Below are 19,406 nucleotides of genomic sequence, written 5' to 3'. Positions count from 1 at the left end.
GGGAGGAGGAGGAGAGAGAGAGGAGAAGAAGGAGGAGGAGAAAACTGCCTAGAAGAAAGCACTCACCTCCTCCAGCCTCTCAATATTGGCCTTGAGGCAGGGGACGCAGGACCGAAGTTCTCCGTTTTCATTGTCCAGCTGATGCAACCTGGGCATGTGCATAAACCCAAATGCATGCTTAGAAATCTTATTTATTTATTTAAAACATTTGTATCCCAAAACTTCAGCGGCTACCAATAGAAAATCAAAACCAATTATCTGTGATAAAACAAACAAACAAACAAACAAATAAAACCCGTATTAAAACTGTCAAACCCATAAACAAAAACTTTGCACCAAGTTAAACAGACATCTGTTATGGAGCGTTATCCCAGCTGGCCCTGACAGGGCTGCGTAATGCCACGGACTCTTAATTAATCAACACTATTCAAAAGCTTGCATCAAAAATGCAAAACAAGAGGAAGCGATGCCAGCTTCTTCCTGCTGTTTTTCGTATGGCCTAAACTACAACTCCAATTGTTATTCTTTGGGGATTTTTTTTTTCCTGTATTCTGTGCAACTGAAGACTTCTCTGAAAAAACGGCTCTTTCAGAGCCACAGAGGCCAAGGCAACTGTGCTTCCTTACCAAGCTTCTTTTTTTCTCTTCTTTTGTTCAATTAAAATGTTTTAGCCCAAATCTCCTGTAATCGTTCTCCTAACAGGGCTAGAAATCTAAATATGTCAGATGCAGAATTTGGCAGCTGTGAATTTAGAGCGAGTTAACACTGTGGAAGAGGGTTCAATACACCGAGTGCAGAAATCCCCCTCCTCCCCCCACCTGCCTGTCCCAAATGTTCCTCCAAGTGCACTGAGCAGATACAATTATTATTTTTTTTTAACCTCTGTAATGATTATTTCATTAGCCTCAGGAAATCAGGCATTCAATATTCTCCTGAGGTGATACACAAACTGTCAGGGTTCCAAGGAACACCCCCAACGAAAGAAGACTCTGAGATTTGAGTTTCCTCAAAGTTCCACTTTATTAGAGATGTCATATTGGCACATCTGGGGAAACCCAAATCTGAAAGCTTCCAGGTTTTCCCCACCCAAAGGAAAGTCTAAGTCCCTGCCCAGCACCCACATGTCCATCACATGGCCCAATCAATGCACCGTCCCAACTGGAGATGCTTCCCATCACACCCCTTCAGGTGCAAGGCAGGATGTCCTTGACTCTCAGAGAAAAGAATGTTATTTTGACTACAGATCTCTCCAGCTCCATACAATCCCCCCTCCCGGTTTCCCACAGTAATAAATGTGGTAGGCTGAGATCAAATGCCCAAAAATGGCTTCCAGGCCTGACACAAACGACAATAACCCAGGGACTCCCCATCGCTTCCCTGGACGGATCCATTTTACCGGGCTTGCAGGTTTTCAATCTCTATGCTTTTTTCTCGTTCCATCCTGCTGAGCAGATCTTTCTGTTTCCGGATTTCATCCATCAGAATTTCATCAGATTTCATTTCTTGCTCTTTCAGCTGCTCTTCCAAGGCGTTTGCCCTGTCCGGAAGAAGAGAGGTTTCAAATTTAACGCCACTTACTATCCCATGAGAACAAGAGAGATTTTTCATTGGGATCCACAAAATCTGAGAGTTACACCTGGATTTTCTTGTAGACATTGTGAGGTGATATAGGTTGGAGTGGTGCAGCAGCCTGGAGGTAGAGCTCTCGCCTCACAATCAGGAGGCTGTGAGTTCGATCCTAGGTAGAGACAGAGATTTCTCTCTCTGGGCACACTGAGAATTTATCTGCCGAACTAGATTCCAGATTGGTGACAGGAAGGGCATCTGGCCATTAAAACACTCTGCTAGTTCCATTCAGTTACCCAGACTCCACCCCGCAAGGGATCATGGGGTCATTAAAAGAAGATGATAATTATGAGGTGATATAGGTGGCGTACAAGTTTAAAGCATTTGGTGAGATGGGGCAGCATACAATTTTAATTAATCAGTAAATTGTAGGCGGGGCCACATATCAGGAGTCTGGCAGCCCCTTTTCAGATTAACAGATGTTGTTAAAAGGCACCAACTTTTGTGTTTCATTTCCTCAAGATGCACAGAGGGGTTAAAGCGTTTCAGGTTTTAAACTGGGACTACGGAAGCTGTTATCTGAAGAAGTGCTACCAGACTCTTCTTCCTGTGCTTTTGGCTAATCCCAGTCTGCCTTGGCAATTCTAACGACGGCCTGATTTCTATCTTAGAGGAGGATCAAAAGACGACCACATCTGGCAAAGCTGTAACGCCTTCTCTAGAAGATGGCTTTCTCATCCTCTTTATGGTGTACTAAAGCAGGGGTCTCCAACCTTGGCAACTTTAAGACTTGTGGACTTCCACTCCCATAAATCTTTACGCTCATTTGAATTGCCCTGATTTCCCCAGCGCTTGACACGTAGGTTCCATTAGAAAACGTTCTCTTCTCAATTTCCTCTCTTAAAATGTGTCTGTTTTTTTTAAAAGGCTGACCCCAATTTTTTTTACCGCTTGCCTTGAGCAATAATTAAGTCATTACGCAGCCTAATCCACCGAAGTCCTATTGAGAATGTACTGTTGAAAACGCAGCGGTGTGAAGAAACAATCCTTATAACAATTGTATCAACCTGCCCAGTGGAGGCTTGCTCCCGGTTCAGTCCGGTTCTATAGAATCAGTAGTAAAACCAGCGGGACACTCTGCCCACCCGCCACGAAGTCATCATGGGTGATCTGTGGATGCGCAGAAGCTTATGCGCATGTGCGTGCACTCCAGTTGCGAACCAATAGTAAAGGTAAGTAGAACACACTCCTGAGTCTGCCTACAAAAAGATGAATTTCTAATCTTCTGGCTGTTCTGCAAGCATTTTAAACGAAACCCCTCACCAAACGGTTCAGCTTCCAAACCCCAGCACAAAATTGGAGCCCTGCTCTTTCCAAACAGACAGTTCCGTTTCTCAAGGTATATTTATTTACCTGTGCACCAGCTGAAGGTTTTCTTGCTTTAACCGGCTCTGCTGCTCCCCATTTGCTGCGGTGTCCTTTTCCAACTCTGTCACTCTTTTCTCTAAGAAGATCACCTGCACCGTGGGCATTGACAAAAAACCCCATCAGTCAATTGCAAAAAGGCAGCTTTACTTGGAACAGCTTACATCCTGCCACGATACCTTTAATGTCCTTAAACAACACCTGCCCGTCCCAGTTCCTCGGGAAAGACTCGAGAGGTGGGTTAAAATGCCAAATTCAGTCCGAGCATCTGGCTGACTGTGTGACCAACCGTAACCAGAATAATAAACACACCCATACACAATCTCCTTCGCACTTACCTTATCAGTGATATCCTCCTCCAGGCACTCAGAGCTCTTCTGGAAAGGTTGCTCTATATTATCCATCGAAAAGCTTCCTGTCTGATGCAGGTGTCTGTAAACAAGATAGAGGGACACAAACCAAAGCATGGCTACCACCATCATAACAAACAATGGGTAACCAGCGCAGGCGTTCAACAATGAAATAATATCATATTTCAAATTCATAGCTTGGGGGCTCCCATCTATTATGACCCTCCAGATTTTTGGTGGTCTTTTCTAAGCAATCCGGTCTGCTTTAAGTTCGCTCTAGAGCAAAAGAACAAATTGATAGAACTTTACCCTTTTAATATTTTTGCTCTTTGGAATATGGGATGATCAAAGTCTCACACTTCTCTTCTTGCACACTCCAAAGCAATAAACTGAAAGGATTCGGGGTAGGCTGAGATGTAGCAAGATAGTGAAATAGCTCTCCTAGGACCAGCACCAGAAGTTAAACTGGACCTCTACCACGTCACCCAGCTTCTGTGTTGTGGTCCAAAGTTTGCCGTTTTATGGCAGGTCATTTGAGCCAGGCGTTTTATCAGCCGCTAACTAATAACACAATTTACCACTATACAGGTGTTCAAGCGATTAAGAACCAAGTTCAGTACAGGTGGTCCTCGACTTGCGACCACAATGGAGGCCGACATTTCTGTTGCTGAGTCAGAGATTTGTGAAGTAAATTTTGCCCCATTTTATTATTTATTTATTATATATGCTTTGTGGCGAAGGTTGTTGAGAGTGTGGTTGCACGACAGTTTCCCCAGTACCTGGATGAAACGACGTATCTAGATCCGTTCCAGTCGGGTTTCAGGCCTGGGTACAGCACGGAAACGGCATTGGTCGCGTTGGTGGATGATCTCTGGAGGGCTCGGGACAGAGGTTGTTCCTCTGTCCTGGTCCTATTAGATCTCTCAGCGGCTTTTGATACCATCGACCATGGTATCATGCTGCACCGGTTGGAAGAGTTGGGGGTGGGAGGCACCGTATTACGGTGGTTCTCCCCCTTTCTCTCTGACCGGTCGCAGTCTGTGTTGACAGGGGGGCAGAGGTCGACCCCGAGGCCCCTTATATGTGGGGTGCCACAAGGATCGGTCCTCTCGCCCCTTTTGTTCAACATTTATGTGAAGCCGCTGTGCGAGATCATCCGTGGTTTCGGGGTGGAGTACCATCAGTACGCTGACGACACCCAGCTGTACATCTCCACCCCAGACCACCCCAACAATGCCCTTGAAGTGATGTCCCGGTGTCTGGAGGCCGTACGGATCTGGATGGGGAGAAACAGGCTCAGGCTCAACCCATCCAAGAGTGAGTGGCTGTGGTTTCCGACGTCCCGATATAGTCAGCTGGTGCCATCGCTGACTATTGGGGGCGAAGCATTGGCCCCCACGGAAAGGGCTCGCAACTTGGGTGTCCTCCTGGATTCACGGCTGTCTTTAGAAGAGCACTTGACGGCCGTGACCGGGAGGATTTTTCATCAGGTTCGCCTGATCCACCAGTTGCGTCCCTTTCTGGATCGGGACTCGTTACGCATGGTCACTCATGCCCTCGTCACCTCCCGTCTGGACTATTGTAACGCTCTCTACATGGGGCTCCCCTTGAGGAGCACTCGGAGGCTCCAACTGGCGCAGAGTGCGGCCGCGCGGGTGGTGATGGGAGCGACATGGCGCTCCCATGTAACACCTCTCCTGCGCGAGCTGCACTGGCTCCCGGTGGTCTTCCGAGTGCGCTTCAAGGTTTTGGTTCAGAGCGCTCCATGGCTTAGGACCTGGCTATTTGCGGGACCGCCTGCTACCACCAATAGCCTCCCACCGACCAGTACGCTCCCATAGAGAGGGGCTCCTCCAGGTGCCGTCGGCCAAACAATGTCGACTGGCGGCCCCCAGGGGGAGAGCCTTCTCTGTGGGGGCACCTACTATCTGGAATGAGCTCCCCCCGGAGATACGGAGGATTCCAGATCTGCGTACCTTCCGTCGCGCGCTTAAGACGTTCCTATTTCATCAAGCTGGCCTGACCTAAACTTTTCCTCTTTTTAAATGGGAATTTTAAATTTGGTTTTAAATTATTGGGGTTTTAAAATGGTTCAGCCAAATTTATTTAATTTGTTTTATCTCTATTTTAAATTTTGTATCTATATGTTTTATTTTATGGCTGTTCACCTCCCTGAGTCCTTCGGGAGTAGGGCGGTATACAAATTTAATAAAATGAAAAATGAAATGAATTTTATTTTATTAAATTTGTATGCCGCCCTTCTCCTGCTGGACTCAGGGCGGTGAACAGCCAAAATAGGGACCTTTTAGGACATTTCTCGCCACAGCTGTCAAGTGAATGGCTGCCGTTCTCGTTCATAATACGGTTGTTAAGTGAATCTGGCTTCCCCATCGCTTGTCAGAAAGTCATAACAGGTGATCCCATGATCCCGGGACACTGCAACCGACATAATTACATGCTTGTTGTCAAGGGCCTGAATTTTGACCAGGTGACCATGGGGGATGCTGTAATATAGGGGTGAAATGCTCCCGGTTTGGACCGGATCGCCTGATCCGGTAGTGATGGTGTTGGGTGGTTCGGAGAACTGGTAGCAAAAATCCCTTCCCCCCGCATGTCCCCCCATTTTTTCTACAACCTCTTTGGCCGAAGAGGTTGTAGAAAAAATGCTGTTAAAAGCCTCTGATGATCCCAGCTGAGTTGCCTGATCGTCAGAGACTTTTAAAAGCTTTTTTTTTTTTTTTTGCAACCTCTTCGGCTGAAGAGGTTGTAGAAAAAATGGTTTTAAAAGGGGAAAAAAATGGTTGGCCACGTCCACCCAGTCACATTACACCCCCCCCACCAAGCCACGCCCACAGAACCGATAGTAACAAATTTTACATTTCACCACTGCTGTAATGGTCTTTAGTGTGAAATGTGGCCATAAATCGCTTTTTTCAGTGCCGTGGTAACTGAACGGTCACTAAATGAACTGTTGTAAATTGAAGGCTACCTGTATCCCACGTCATTCCCCCAGCAAAATCTCACCCATCCCTATTTTTTATTTTCTTTGGAGATATTTTTTTACCTCCTAATCCAGCCCTCAAAACTTGGGATTTTTTTTCTAGGGGGGTTCTCCCTTCCATGCATTCACACAAAAACGTAAAGGTTCCCCTTGCACATATGAGCTACTCGTTCCCGATTCTAGGGGGCAGTGCTCATCTCCGTTTCAAAGCCAAAGAGCCAGTGCTGTCTGAAGACATCTCCATTGTCATGTGGCTGGCATGACTCAACTCCAAAGGCGCACGGAACGCTGTTTCTTTCCCACCAAAGGTGGTCCCTATTTTTCTACTTGCATTTTTTACGTGCTTTCGAACTGCTAGGTTGGCAGAAGCTGGGACAAGTAACAGGAGCTCACCCCGTTTTGCGGCACTAGGGATTCGAACCGCTGAACTGCCGACCTTTCGATCGATAAGCTCAGCGTCTCAGCCACTGAGCCACCGCGTCCCCATACAACACATGCATTCACACAAACATAGGGCTAATTAGCTTCTAAGCCCAAAGGGGGTTGGTCAGATGCTGACACTTATATTATCCATCCAATTTCAAAGAAGAATCCTGAGGGCACGGCCAGCTATGCAGGGCACTAACTGGCTGAAGCATCTGCTTCTCCGCCAGGGAAAGACGAATGGCTCTCTCCTTTGGAGATCTTTATTGATCAGAGAAAGAAATGATTCCACGACATTCCTGGTGATTGGAAGTAACAATTCATCCTTTTCCCTTCCCGCCCCATGAGAAGAAACTGCCCGAGGAAAACCGGATCCCTTCAAAACAAGGGAAAAGGAAGAAAAGAAACACCATCCTACCTTGCTACCTTTTTGCTGGAGAGTCTCTTATTCGGGCTGTGGAAACAAACAACAGGAAAACTAAGTCAGGAAAGCTGACACCAAACAAGTCACGGTGAAACAGGAAGCAAGCAAAGACAGAGCCGTATCCTTTACAATTTGCAGCACAGCACACAAACATACCACTCCCACGTTGCATGCATCGCCCTTCCCTTCGTCTCAGCCCTCCGGCCATGCCAACCTTTGGAAGTCCCTCCCAAGGGTGCTTTCCTTAGAGAAGCATCACAATTGACCCTCTCTGGAACCTGTAGACCAGTTTCTTCTTCAACTCCCAGAATTCCCCAGCCAGCAAAGGTTTTTTTTTTTTTTCTGGTTCAGGGCGAGACCTCTCTTTGAGTGGCCTGCCAAGGAGGCAATAATCCAGGTATTTCGTTGGAAGAAGACAAAACAAGGTTTCACCGAACGTGAAACCATCGGCCAACAGGTAATAAAATTGCTCCCCCGACTAATAATAATATTATTAATGTTCTCCTACATTAAAAAGCAGAGACATCACCCTGCCAACAAAAGTGCGTATAGTCAAGACGATGATTTTCCCAGTTGCAGTGTATGGCTGTGAAAGTTGGACCATAAGGAAGGTTAAGTGCCAAAGAATTGAGGCCTTTGAACTCTGGTGCTGGAGAAGACTCCTGCAAGTCCCTTGGACTGCAAGGCGATCCAACCGGTCAGTCCTAGAGGAGATCAACCCTGACTGCTCTTTAGAAGGCCAGATCCTGAAGAGGAAACTCAAATACTTTGGCCACCTAATGAGAAGGAAGGACTCCCTGGAGAAGAGCCTAATGCTGGGAACGATTGAGGGGAAAAGAAGAAGGGGATGGCAGAGAACGAGGTGGCTGGATGGAGTCACTGAAGCCGTCGGCGTGAGATTAAAGGGACTCCAGAGGATGGTAGAGGACAGGAAGGCCTGGAGGAACCTTGTCCATGGGTTCGCGATGGGTCGGACACGACTTCATGACTAACAACAACATTAAGAAATACAATTCCACAGCAACCCTTGGAGGGTGTCTGGGATAGTGTCCCTATGGTCTTGGAGGGGTGGGGGGGCGGGGACGGGATTCAATAGCTCAGAGAAATACATGGATGCATCTGTCTCATGCAATTCTGAAGGTCTTTGGGTGTCTCCATCACCCTTGGTCCTATTTGGTGGCTAAATCTTTCTGAGCTATCTATACAAGATCTACATTCAAGGACACAGCTCTCCATACAAGCCAAAAGCATCTGATCCAGATATCCCTGGACCAAGCTGTTTCAGAACCCATCTGTTCTAGATGTTCTACCAACATCTAGAAAGCTAGCTCTACTTCTACACGTTTCAAGTATCACTTTCTCTTGGGATTTATATTACTGAATGACATTTCACTGGATTGTCTGAATTTCTCTCCGGTCTCCCTTAGGACAACGTCACACTTTTCTTTGAACACACACAATGGCTTCCAGAGGGCCTTCCCTGAGTTATTCCTTCATCTTCTGCGCTTCATCAAACATCACATTTTGTTCTTTCAGGGGTATTCCAAACAACCACACTCGCAATACACATAAAGGTATGTTTTCCTGTGAAATACCATCGAAGTAAATTACAAATATGAATGTTCACCATAAATTGATGGCTGGAAATTAAGCAGTAAGGAAAAGCGTTCCAGAGATATGTCTTGTAGGAGCTGGGCTACCATCAAGAGTGCCAACAGCCTTGGCATTTACTCTTTATTCGGCATAGCCTTCCCTCAACTTGAGGTCCTTCTAGATCAGTGTTTCTCAACCTTGGTAGCTTGAAGATGGGTGGACTTCAACTCCCAGAATCCCCCAGCCAGCACTGCTGGCTGGAGGATTCTGGGAGTTGAAGTCCACCCATTTTCAAGCTACCAAGGTTGAAAAAAACTGTTCTAGATGTTCTGGTCCATCAGAAGAGGCCTTGTTGGGAAGTGACCACCTCCAGCAAATAATTCCCTCAAGGACATGAGGAACCATCACTCAAAAATAAAGACGGGCAACATTTTGCAGATTAAAGGACTTCCCCATCAGTCTTCATCAGCAAAGGCTCCACTCCAAAGCTTCCAAAATTACAAAATTCTCACCTGACCCTCTCCCTGCACCAGCAACCATGCTACACCATGCAGGGTAGTCCTTGACTTACAAACGTTTGTTTAACGACAGTTTGAAGTTAAAACAGCACTGAAAAAAGTGATTTGTGACCGATCCTCGCACTTATGACCGTCACAGCATCCCCATGGTCACATGATCAGAATTCAGGCGCCTCCTAACTGGCATGTTTTTACAATTATTATGAGGTCCTGCGATCACCATTTGCAAAAGTCAATGAGGGAAGCACTCAACAACTTGCAGTGATGGGCTTAACGACTGTGAAAAATGGTCATAAAATCAAGGCACGACTCAATTAGCAATGGGAATGCTGGTCAACTGTGGTCATAAGTCAAAGACTACCTGTAAATGAATTTGGACACTAAACCTGACTTTTCATGGCCTTCCAAATAAATTGCCTCCTCAGGGGGCTGCCCCATTCTGCTGAATAAGATAGGGCAGCCCTAAATTTTAGTCCCTATGAATTCTGGTAGTGCAGAGAAGGGCCCCCAGTGGTGGGATTCACATTTTTTTACTACTGGTTCTGTGGGCGTGGCTTGGTGGGCGTGGCGGTGGGTGTGGCGTGGCTTGGTGGGCGTGACAGGGGAAAGTTACTGCAAAATCCCCATTTCCTCCCAATCACCTGGGACTCGGGAGGCAGAGAATAGATGGGGGCTGGGCCAGCCAGAGGGGGTATTTGCCAGTTCTCCGAACTACTCAAAATTTCCGCTACCGGTTCTCCAGAACTGGTCAGAACCTGCTGAATAGCACCTCTGAGGCAGGGGTGAAATCCAGCAGGTTCTGACGGGTTCTGGAGAACCAGTAGCAGAAATTTTGAGTAGTTCGGAGAACTGGCAAATACCACCTCTGGCTGGCCCCCGAGCGGGGTGGGAATGGGGATTTTGCAGTATCCTTCCCCTGCCATGCCCACCAAACCAAACCACGCCCACCTAGCCACACCCACAGAACCGGTAGTAAAAAAAATTGGATTTCACCACTGCTCTGAGGGCCCCCATCCTATGATGGTAGACTTTCATTGGTTGACAACCACTCATGAGGTAGCGGTCCTCATTTTTTGTAACCAGCTGGCACGTTCCTCTTCTTTCCGCTTCCACCTCTGCTCCATGTAGATCACAAACCGCCAAGTTAAGGAGGAATTAAGCATCGCATCCACATTAGGATCACAGGGAACCATGCAAAGAGAAAGCTGTAGAGCAGAACACACAAACACACATAAAGCATTCCCACCAGCAATGTCCTTGCTTTAAGCTTAAATAACCATCAAAGAGGCTTTCTGGGTTTGAAGGAAGGAAGGCCATTTCTAGAAGCACTGACGGCATTATCTATCGTTAAAACGATCGGGGTCAGACCATGTGCATTCTCCACAAGCAATAATGGTCCCTGTTATTGAGAAACTCGTGTGTCCTTTTAGAGGACGCTGGTGGTATATCCCACCCGAGAGAATAATGGATCCAAAATATGGAAGAAAGCAAGAGAAGGAACATGTAAATCAGGGGTGTCAAACTCAAGGCCCGCGGGGGGCTAGATCCGGCCCACGGGGTGCTTGGACCTGTCCCGTGGGGCCCGCCCGCGGGGCCTCTGCCAGCGAAAACGGAGCCCGGGCAAGCTGCCCGTGGCCTCCCCAAGCTCTGTTTTTGCTGGCAGAGGGCTGCAGGAGGCCTTCGCGGCTGAAAACAGAGCCTCAATGAGTGACATCGAGCTGGCCATGCCCCCCCAGCCACGCCCCCCCACGCCCCCCCCAAGGTCACACACAACCCTGATGCGGCCCTCAATGAAATCGAGTTTGACACCCCTGATGTAAATGAAGATTTTTTTTTCCAAAAAAGTTTTTTTTATATTATATTTTATATTTCTGATAAACATATTTAGATGTACAGTCATTTATCCATCATTTTTTATTCATCTTATCTTTTAACTTTCATTTTTCATTTTTAATTGTTCGGGGCTGCTCTTTTACCATTTACCCTTCTTTATTTTGCCACAACTTTTCTTCTTCTCTTCCTTCCTCTATCTCTTCCTACTTTCTTCGTTCTTCCTGTCCTTCTCTTTCCTACTTCCCCTTCCCTTCCCCCACTCCTCTCTTCTTTCCCCCTTCTAACCCTCTCTCCTACTCCTCTTTCCCCTCCCTTTTCTTCCTCTCCTTTTCCCTTTCTTCTCTCTCTCCCTCTCCCCTCCTCTCTTCTCCCTTTCTCTCTCTCTACTCCTTTCCCTCTCTCATTGTTTCCCTTTTCAATTCAATCTAGAATGGTATTCAAGCAGCCCCGATTTTCTATTTATTCTCTATTCTCATTTCTATTTCTTATTTATTTAATAATTACATCTATTTCATCACTTGTGTACATTTTTATAATAATCTCACTTTTTCCCTCCCCCTCCCCTTTCTCCCTTTACCTAGGCATCATCTGGGTTTCTGTTCTTCTAATTATTTTCTCCCATCTTTTCCATATCTATTTTATCTCCATACCCTTCTTCATATTTCCTATCTAACCAATCATAAAATTTATCCCAGGTCTTGAAATGCATCTGTTAGGATATGGTTTGAGCCTAACAGTTGTCCAGGCAATATAAGTGTACTGTAACTTTAATCTGTAAATGTATTATGTGACTTTAATGCTGAGTCATGCTGTAATTAGGTAATGACTGGTTGTGAGAGTATTTAAGCAAGGTATTGTAACATGTTCAGTTGCTGCTATGCTATGCTGCCATTGTGTATGAAGATGATGAGATGATGAAGCTGCTATGATATACTGCCATGATGATGAGCTGCTATGATAAGCTACCATTGAGAGGAGTTGTTATCTGCTAATCATCGTTTGATGGATCTGCAACCATCGTGGTTTGTGAACCAGAGTGAGTTTGTTATTCTAATCAACTACTGTTTGTTGGGTAAGAAGATTCTGTAACTACTGGACTGATTTACTGGCAAAGACTTGGAATTTGTTTAAAGACTATGAGACTGTTTTTCTACTATAAAGTAAGCTTTTGATAAACCAGTTTGCATAACTCTTATACATTGCTCTCAGCAACGTTTCCTTGTGCATTTACTCTGCTGGTTGGTAACACAACACCAATATCCTTAACAACATCGACTCTTCTTTATCTTTTATTCTCAGTGTTAATCTGTTCATTTCTGCATATTCTAAAATTTTCTTTATAATTTCTCTTTCTAACAGGATTTCAATCTTCTTAGATTTTAGATACAAGAGAAGGAACCAACGTCCAGGCTAGCTGAAGAAAGTCTGCCGACATGCAATGCATATTTTTTTTTCTTTTAAGAGATCGAAAAGCAAGGACATATGCTTGATTAAAAACACACACAGCTCATGCTTTTAAGAAAGGAAGTGCCATGCCTCAAACCGGTTACCTATTCATTTCAAGATCACTGAGGCGGGAGGAAAGATCTTCGAGGCGGTTGATTTGTTTATGGCACTGGCTACAGTAAAACTCAAACACCTCGTCAGTGATAATGCTGTGCAGTTTCGTGGCAAGTGGGTTGGTGCTAGAGAAATCACATTGACACGTTAAGTGAGGTCTTTTACACGCACACACACGCAAAAAAGTCGTAGCTTGGGTGGCTTACAGAAGTTTTGGTTTTTTTTTCAAAAACAGAAAGTTGAAAAGTTATGAGTGAGGGGTCCTTGGTGCTCTTTGACCCTGGGGGCTTTTTTTGCCAACATTTCATAAACCAACAAGTGCTAGCGCTGATGATGTTACTTAGTTGGGTCGTGAAACATCTATATGTCAAAATAATGAGCCTCGGTGGCGCAGTGGTTAGAGTGCAGTATTGCAGGCTACTTCTGCTGACTGCCGGCTGACTGCAATTTGGCAGTTCAAATCTCACCAGACTCAAGGTGGACTCAGCTTTCCATCCTTCCGAGGTGGGTAAAATGAGGACCCAGATTATTGGGGGCAATAAGGCTGACTCTGTAAACCGCTTAGAGAGGGTTGTAAAGCACTGTGAAGCGGTATATAAGTGCTAATTGCTATTGCTATAACAATACAACAGAGTTAGAAGGGACCTTGGAGGTCTTCTAGTCTAACCCCCTGCTCAAGAGGAGACCCTATACTATTTCAGACAAGTGATTGTCCAATCTCTTCTTAAAAACTTCCAGTGTTGGAGCATTCAGAACTTCTGGAGGCGCAAGTTGTTCCACTGATGAATTGTTCTCACTGTCAGGAAATTTCTCCTTAGTTCTAGGTTGCTTCTCTCCTTGATTAGTTTCCACCCATTGCTTCTTGTCCTGCCCTCAGGTGCTTTGGAGAATAGCTTGACTCCCTCTTCTTTGGGGCAGCCCCTGAGATATTGGAAGACTGTTATCATGTCTCCCCTAGTCCTTCTTTTCATTAAACTCGACATACCCAGTTCCCGCAACCGTTCTTCATATATTTTAGCCTCCAGCCCCCTAATCCTCTTGATTGCTCTTCCCTGCACTCTTTTCAGAGTCTGAACATCCTTTTTATATCATGATGACCAAAACTGGATGCAGTATTCCAAGTATGGTCTTACCGGGGCATATCAATATGGCTGGTGCTGACAGTATTAAAAAATAAACGAACAGAAAAGATTTACTTTTTCTTTTGGGGGGGGGAAAGCTAGCTTGTGACTGACATTCCCTTCCAGGGAAATAAAACTTCTGAAAGCCAGCAGGCTTAGTCGGAGAAAGGTTAATTGTGAAAGCCGCAATCATCAAACAAACACAGTTAAACAGGCAAACTGCTGGGGAAAAAAAAAAATCAATCGTGGGATCTTCATCCGTACTGTTTTGTGAAGGAACGAGACACCAGAAAAAGCATTCATCTTCCACTGAACAGAACAGAGAAATAAGATGCATACAAACCACAGGAGATTCACACCCTTGGAACCATACGTTTAACATTTCTTCCCCCCACCTGGCAACACTACCCCCCTTTTCCCAATCCTATCTCCCAAACTTTTGGTATAAAAATCAAGAGGTTCCTTTCTTCTCCCTGGATTTTTCCCCGCTATGGGTAGGTTCAAACTGAAGTTGTCTGGTGGGCATCACAACTTGGAGGAAAGAGTGTGCGGTCAAGGCCTGATTTCTCAGCAAGCCTTTTTCTGAGAACCATAGAATCCTAGAGGAGAGAAGGGACCTTGGAAGTCTTCTAGTCTGACCTCCTGCCCAAGGCAGGGGTCCTTATCAGCGGTGAAATCCTCTGCTACCGGTTCTGTGACTCTGCTACCGAGCGCGCACTTCGTGCACAGCGCTAAAAAAGGAACATTTTGAAGCCTTCTGAGTCTGCAAAGGAAAGTAGAACAGCAAGGGGGGTGGGGAATCCGCTGTACCATGCGATTTAGACTAGCTAGAAAGCAGGAAATCTGACGATTCCAGCTAATATAAATCGCACGTCACAGCTGATCGTTGCCTAGCGGATCGTCGGAAATACCGGTTCGCCCAATCGGGTAGCATTTTTTTTTACTACCAGTTTGCGAGAATCGGTCCGAACCGGTAGCATTTCACCCCTGGTCCTTATATCATTCTGAAGCACCCACAACTTTTGGATGCAAGCTGTTCCATTGATTAATTGTTCTCACTGTCCGAAAATTTTCTCTTTAGTTCTATGTTGGATCTCTCTTTAGCAAGCTTCCATCCATTGCTTCTTGTCCTTCCCTCCGGTGCTTTGGAGGACAAGTCAACCTCTTCTTCTCTGTGCAGCCCCTCAAGTACTGGAAGACAGTTATCATGGGTCCCGTCCCATCCCCCCTGATCCTTCTCGTCATTAGACTAGACCAGGGGTCAGCAACCCGCAGCTCTGGAGCCACATGTGGCTCTTTCATCCCTCTGTTGCGGCTCCCTTTTGCCGGTCAGCTCCACAATTGATAAGGCTTTTGGTTAGGACAGGAAAAAGGATGCCATGCTAGGAGGAGACTCTATGGTGAGGGAACCAGACTTCTGGTCGGCTCCAGAATTGAATGGGGGCTTCTGGTTAGGACCTTTGTGACTCTTTGAGTGTTTAAGGTTGCTGACCCCTGGACTAGATATACCTAATGTTCCCTTAACCATTCATCATATGGTTTATTCTCCAGACCCCTTATCATCTTCGTTGCTTCTTTCCCATGCCTTGATGACATGAAGATGCGGAGAGGTCTCCAAGGCTGAAATTTGGCTCTTCCAAGTCTTCTCAATTTAATCACACAGTTGCTTCTCTAGGACTATGTTTTAAAGTTAAGATTCTGAATTATTCCTTCCTGTTTGAGGCATTTGAGATAGTGGAAAGCCTCCATCGGTTTATTTTGTGTATCTCCTGATCCACCTCAGGACCAAGAGAAAGTTCACGAGGTATCTAAACCAGTGGTTCTCAACCTGTGGTCCGTGGACACCCCCTCCCCGGGGTCTCCGCCATGTCGTCACAGGACTGTGAAGGCTTGAAAGGAATGTTAGGATCTTGAGTTAAGTCTTGGCGGTCCGTGGCCATGGTCCATGGTCAGAAAAGGTATTTAAAGGGGTTCTGTGGCGAAGTAAAGGCTGAGGACTACTGATCTAAAACACACACACATACACACGAGGTACTATATAGTCCAGGAGATCATTCAAGGTTTCTTTCTTGGCTGTAACTGCAGCTGGGTTATATAGCACAGGAGTGAGAAGGATTAAAAAATCAAAACGGGATTTTCCCCCAGGCTGTGCTAATCCAGATTATCCCACCTTCTCCGGGGTTGTTTCAGATTCTGGACAGAAATCATGCAAACAAGCTTCCCTGAGCATCTCTCTCTCCCTCCCTCTCTCTCTCCCTCTCTCTCTCTCTCTCTCCCCCTCTCTCCCTCCCTCCCTCCCTAAGAAAAACATCACAAGCACAGACGAGATGTAAACTTGAACACGTCAATACTAGGCATCTCTCTTGCTTATTCTTAAGAAGCCTTCGTTGGACTTCCTGTGACGTGCGAGTGTGTCAAAAAAAAAAAAAAAAAAAACCACCCTAACTGGACCTGAAAGCAATGCTGAGGGCCACTGGCTCGTGCGTATGTGCCAATAAATACCTGGGAGAAAGGAAAGAGGAGCTGCTGAAGCCACTCTCTCCATTGCACAAGCTGTCCGAGAAAAGGTCCCCCTCGTTCCCTTCTCCGTAGTCCTCAAAATGCTCCTCTCCGCTGATTACAGTGACGATGGCGTGGCTGTTGACATCGGTGGTCAAGGACAAGTCATGAGGGTGGGATCTGTTGGGAGAAAAAGAAGGATCAAAGCATCAAGAGAAGGCATCGGGAAGAGGGCACGGGACCTAGCGAACGGTTTACACATTGCTGTGATGTGACCGGAGGCCAATTCAGGAATTCCATCACCAGAGACGACACTGAAAAGAGGCTGGGAGTGTAGATCTCTAAATTCCCAGGTTCATCTAGAGCAGGGATGTCAAACTCAATTTCATTGAGGGGCACATCAGGGTTGTGTTTGACCTCGGTGGGGCCAGGCGGCGTGGCCAGCTCAATGTCACTCATGTTGGGGGGCACCTGGGGTGGCCAAGTGCTAAGGCAGGACTTCCCTCAGACCCTCCCTTACTCTCATCACCTTCCTTCCTTCCTTCCTTCCTTCCTTCCTTCCTTCCTTCCTTCCTTCCTTCCTTCCTTCCTTCCTTCCTTCCTTCCCTTTCCCTTTCCCTTTCCCTTTCCCTTTCCCTTTCCCTTCCCTCTTCATTCTCCTTTCTTCTTCCATCCCCTCTTTCCTTATTTTTCCTTCCTTGCTCTCTTCCCATCTTTTTCTTTGTCTTTCCTCTTTCCCTTTCTCCTTTCCTGTCCCTTCTTGCATGCCCAAATGTAAAAGGGGAAACATTTCTCCTTTTGTTTTGTTTTTAGTTTGCTTTGCTAAACCTCTGCCAGCGAAAATGCAGCCTGCGCCCGGCCCCTCCAAGCCCCATTTTCACTGGCAGAGGCACCGTGAGCCTGTCCTTTGCTGTTTCCAGGGTGGCCCCGCAGGCCAGATCTAAGCGAGCCTTGTGTTTGACACCCCTGATCTAGAGCAATAGTAATAAAACTTAGACTTATATACCGCTTCACAGTGCTTTATAGCCATTTCTAAGTAGTTTACAGAATCAGCATATTGCCCGCAATTTGGGTCCTCATTTTACCGACCTCGGAAGGATGGAAAGCTACGTCAACCTTGAGCCAGTGAGAATCGAACTGCTGGCAGTAGGCAGAGTTAACCTGCAATATTGCATTCTAACCACTGTGCCACCACAGCTCTTTGCCACACGGCAATGTTTCTCAACCTTGAAGATGTGTGGACTTCAACAGCCCATATTTCCCAACCAGATGAAGTCCCACAACATCTTCAAGCTGCCAAGGTTGAGAAGCACTGGTCTTCTAGAGCAAGGATCAGCAACCTGTGGCTCTGGAGCCGCATGTGGCTCTTTCATCCCTCTGCTGCGGCTCCCTGTCGCTGGTTGGCTCCACAATTGATAGGGCTTTTGGTTAGGGCAGGTAGAGGAAAAAGGACGCTGCGCTAGGAGGAGACTGTATGGTGGGGAAACTGGACTTCCGGTCAGCAGAGGAAAAAGGGCGCCGCACTAGAAGGAGTCTCTATGGTGGGAGAACTGGACTTCCGGTCAGCTCCATAATTGAATGGGGGGCTTTCGGTTAGGACCTTTGTGGCTCTTTGAGTGTTTAAGGTTGCCGACCCCTGTTCTAGAGGGAAGACTTTGGAGAAGACCATTCCAGAACAATCTGGGGCTCAGTGTGTAGGAGCAGTGTCACCTTGGAAGCAAAGTGCTAGTTATTGAACGTCTACAGGAGGCAGCTGGGCCACAACCAGCAAAGACATGAAATCTTGTTAAAAAGAAAAATACAAGCAGTGCAGTGCATTTGATGTGACCAGAATCTAATGCTTAAAGGAGGACATTCCCTTTGGATTCAGAAGTTCTTGTTTCTCACCCCCAGCATTTTCTTTCTATAAACGAAAGAAGCTCTAGAAATACACAGCCACCTTTGCAGGATTTGTACATCGTTCCACACTGTAACATCATGTGGGCTGAATTCTCACCGCTTTCATGTTCACGTCATTGTTTCTTGCAGTTGAAATGTGCTTCAAAGCGCTTCTTTTTATCATTTTGTAGCATTTTGCAAGCAGCAGATCGGCTGAACGTGGCACAAAGCCTCAGGTTTGATCCCCAGTATTTACTACATTTAAAAGGACTTAAAAAATAAATAATGGAGCAGCCTGTCTTTCTGGTGCCTGTCAAAGGAGACAGCCCTGGGCTATAGAAGAAAACCAGATATAAATCTTCTGGAATAGCAAGTAGTTTGTGCACGTGCAAAACAGCAAGTTTTTCACAGAACCTCCTAGGGCAGAGATTGGCAACCTGTGGCTTTGGAGCCGCATGTGGCTCTTTCATCCCCCTGCTGCGGCTCCCTGTCCCCAGTCAGCTTCACAATTGATAGGGCTTTCAGTTAGGACAGGTAGAGGAAAAAGGACGCCATGCTAGAAGGATACACTATGGTGGGGGAACCAGACTTCCGGTCAGCAGAGGAAAAAGGATTCCGCGCTAGGAGGAGATACGATGGTGGGGGAACCAGACTTCCGGTCAGCAGAGGAAAAAGGATTCCGTGTTAGGGGGATACACTATGGTGGGGGAACCAGACTTCCGGTCAGCAGAGGAAAAAGGATTCCGCGCTAGGAGGAGATACGATGGTGGGGGAACCAGACTTCCGGTCAGCAGAGGAAAAAGGATTCCGGGCTAGGGGGATACACTATGGTGGGGAAACCAGACTTCCGGTCAGCAGAGGAAAAAGGATTCCGCGCTAGGGGGATACACTATGGTGGGGGAACCAGACTTCCGGTCAGCAGAGGAAAAAGGATTCCGGGCTAGGGGGATACACTATGGTGGGGGAACCAGACTTCCGGTCAGCAGAGGAAAAAGGATTCCGCACTAGGAGGAGACATGATGGTGGGGGAACCAGACTTCCGGTCAGCAGAGGAAAAAGGATTCCGGGCTGGGGGAATACACTATGGTGGGGGAACCAGACTTCCGGTCAGCAGAGGAAAAAGGATTCCGCGCTAGGAGGAGACATGATGGTGGGGGGAACCGGACTTCCGATTGGCTCCAGAATTGAACAGGGGGCTTCCGGTCAGGGTCTTTG

General features: G+C 46.6%; 1 protein-coding gene across 3 annotated transcripts in view; it reads right to left on the bottom strand.

Moving 5' to 3' along the window:
* RAB11FIP3 (RAB11 family interacting protein 3) overlaps positions 1-19,406 on the bottom strand; it is an 89,987-nt gene that overhangs the window by 10,061 nt on the left and 60,520 nt on the right. For 2 of the 3 annotated variants that reach the window (XM_060692949.2, XM_060692950.2), the window contains exons 5-10: positions 16,317-16,493; positions 7,184-7,219; positions 3,330-3,423; positions 2,980-3,083; positions 1,397-1,537; positions 67-148 (exon numbers count right to left, since the gene is read on the bottom strand). In XM_060692949.2, coding sequence (XP_060548932.1) covers positions 67-148; positions 1,397-1,537; positions 2,980-3,083; positions 3,330-3,423; positions 7,184-7,219; positions 16,317-16,493 — 634 coding nt within the window. Of the gene's footprint in view, positions 1-66; positions 149-1,396; positions 1,538-2,979; positions 3,084-3,329; positions 3,424-7,183; positions 7,220-12,683; positions 12,819-16,316; positions 16,494-19,406 lie in introns of all 3 variants that reach the window. The other variant, XM_060692947.2, reaches the window with a different exon arrangement.

The sequence above is a fragment of the Pantherophis guttatus genome, chromosome 14 (genome assembly GCF_059756535.1).
Source record: "Pantherophis guttatus breed Tessera chromosome 14, ASM5975653v1, whole genome shotgun sequence".
In the NCBI taxonomy this organism is placed as follows: Eukaryota; Metazoa; Chordata; class Lepidosauria; order Squamata; family Colubridae; genus Pantherophis; species Pantherophis guttatus.
Note: the sequence above shows the minus strand (reverse complement) of the source record. Positions and strands in the feature narration are given on the sequence as shown.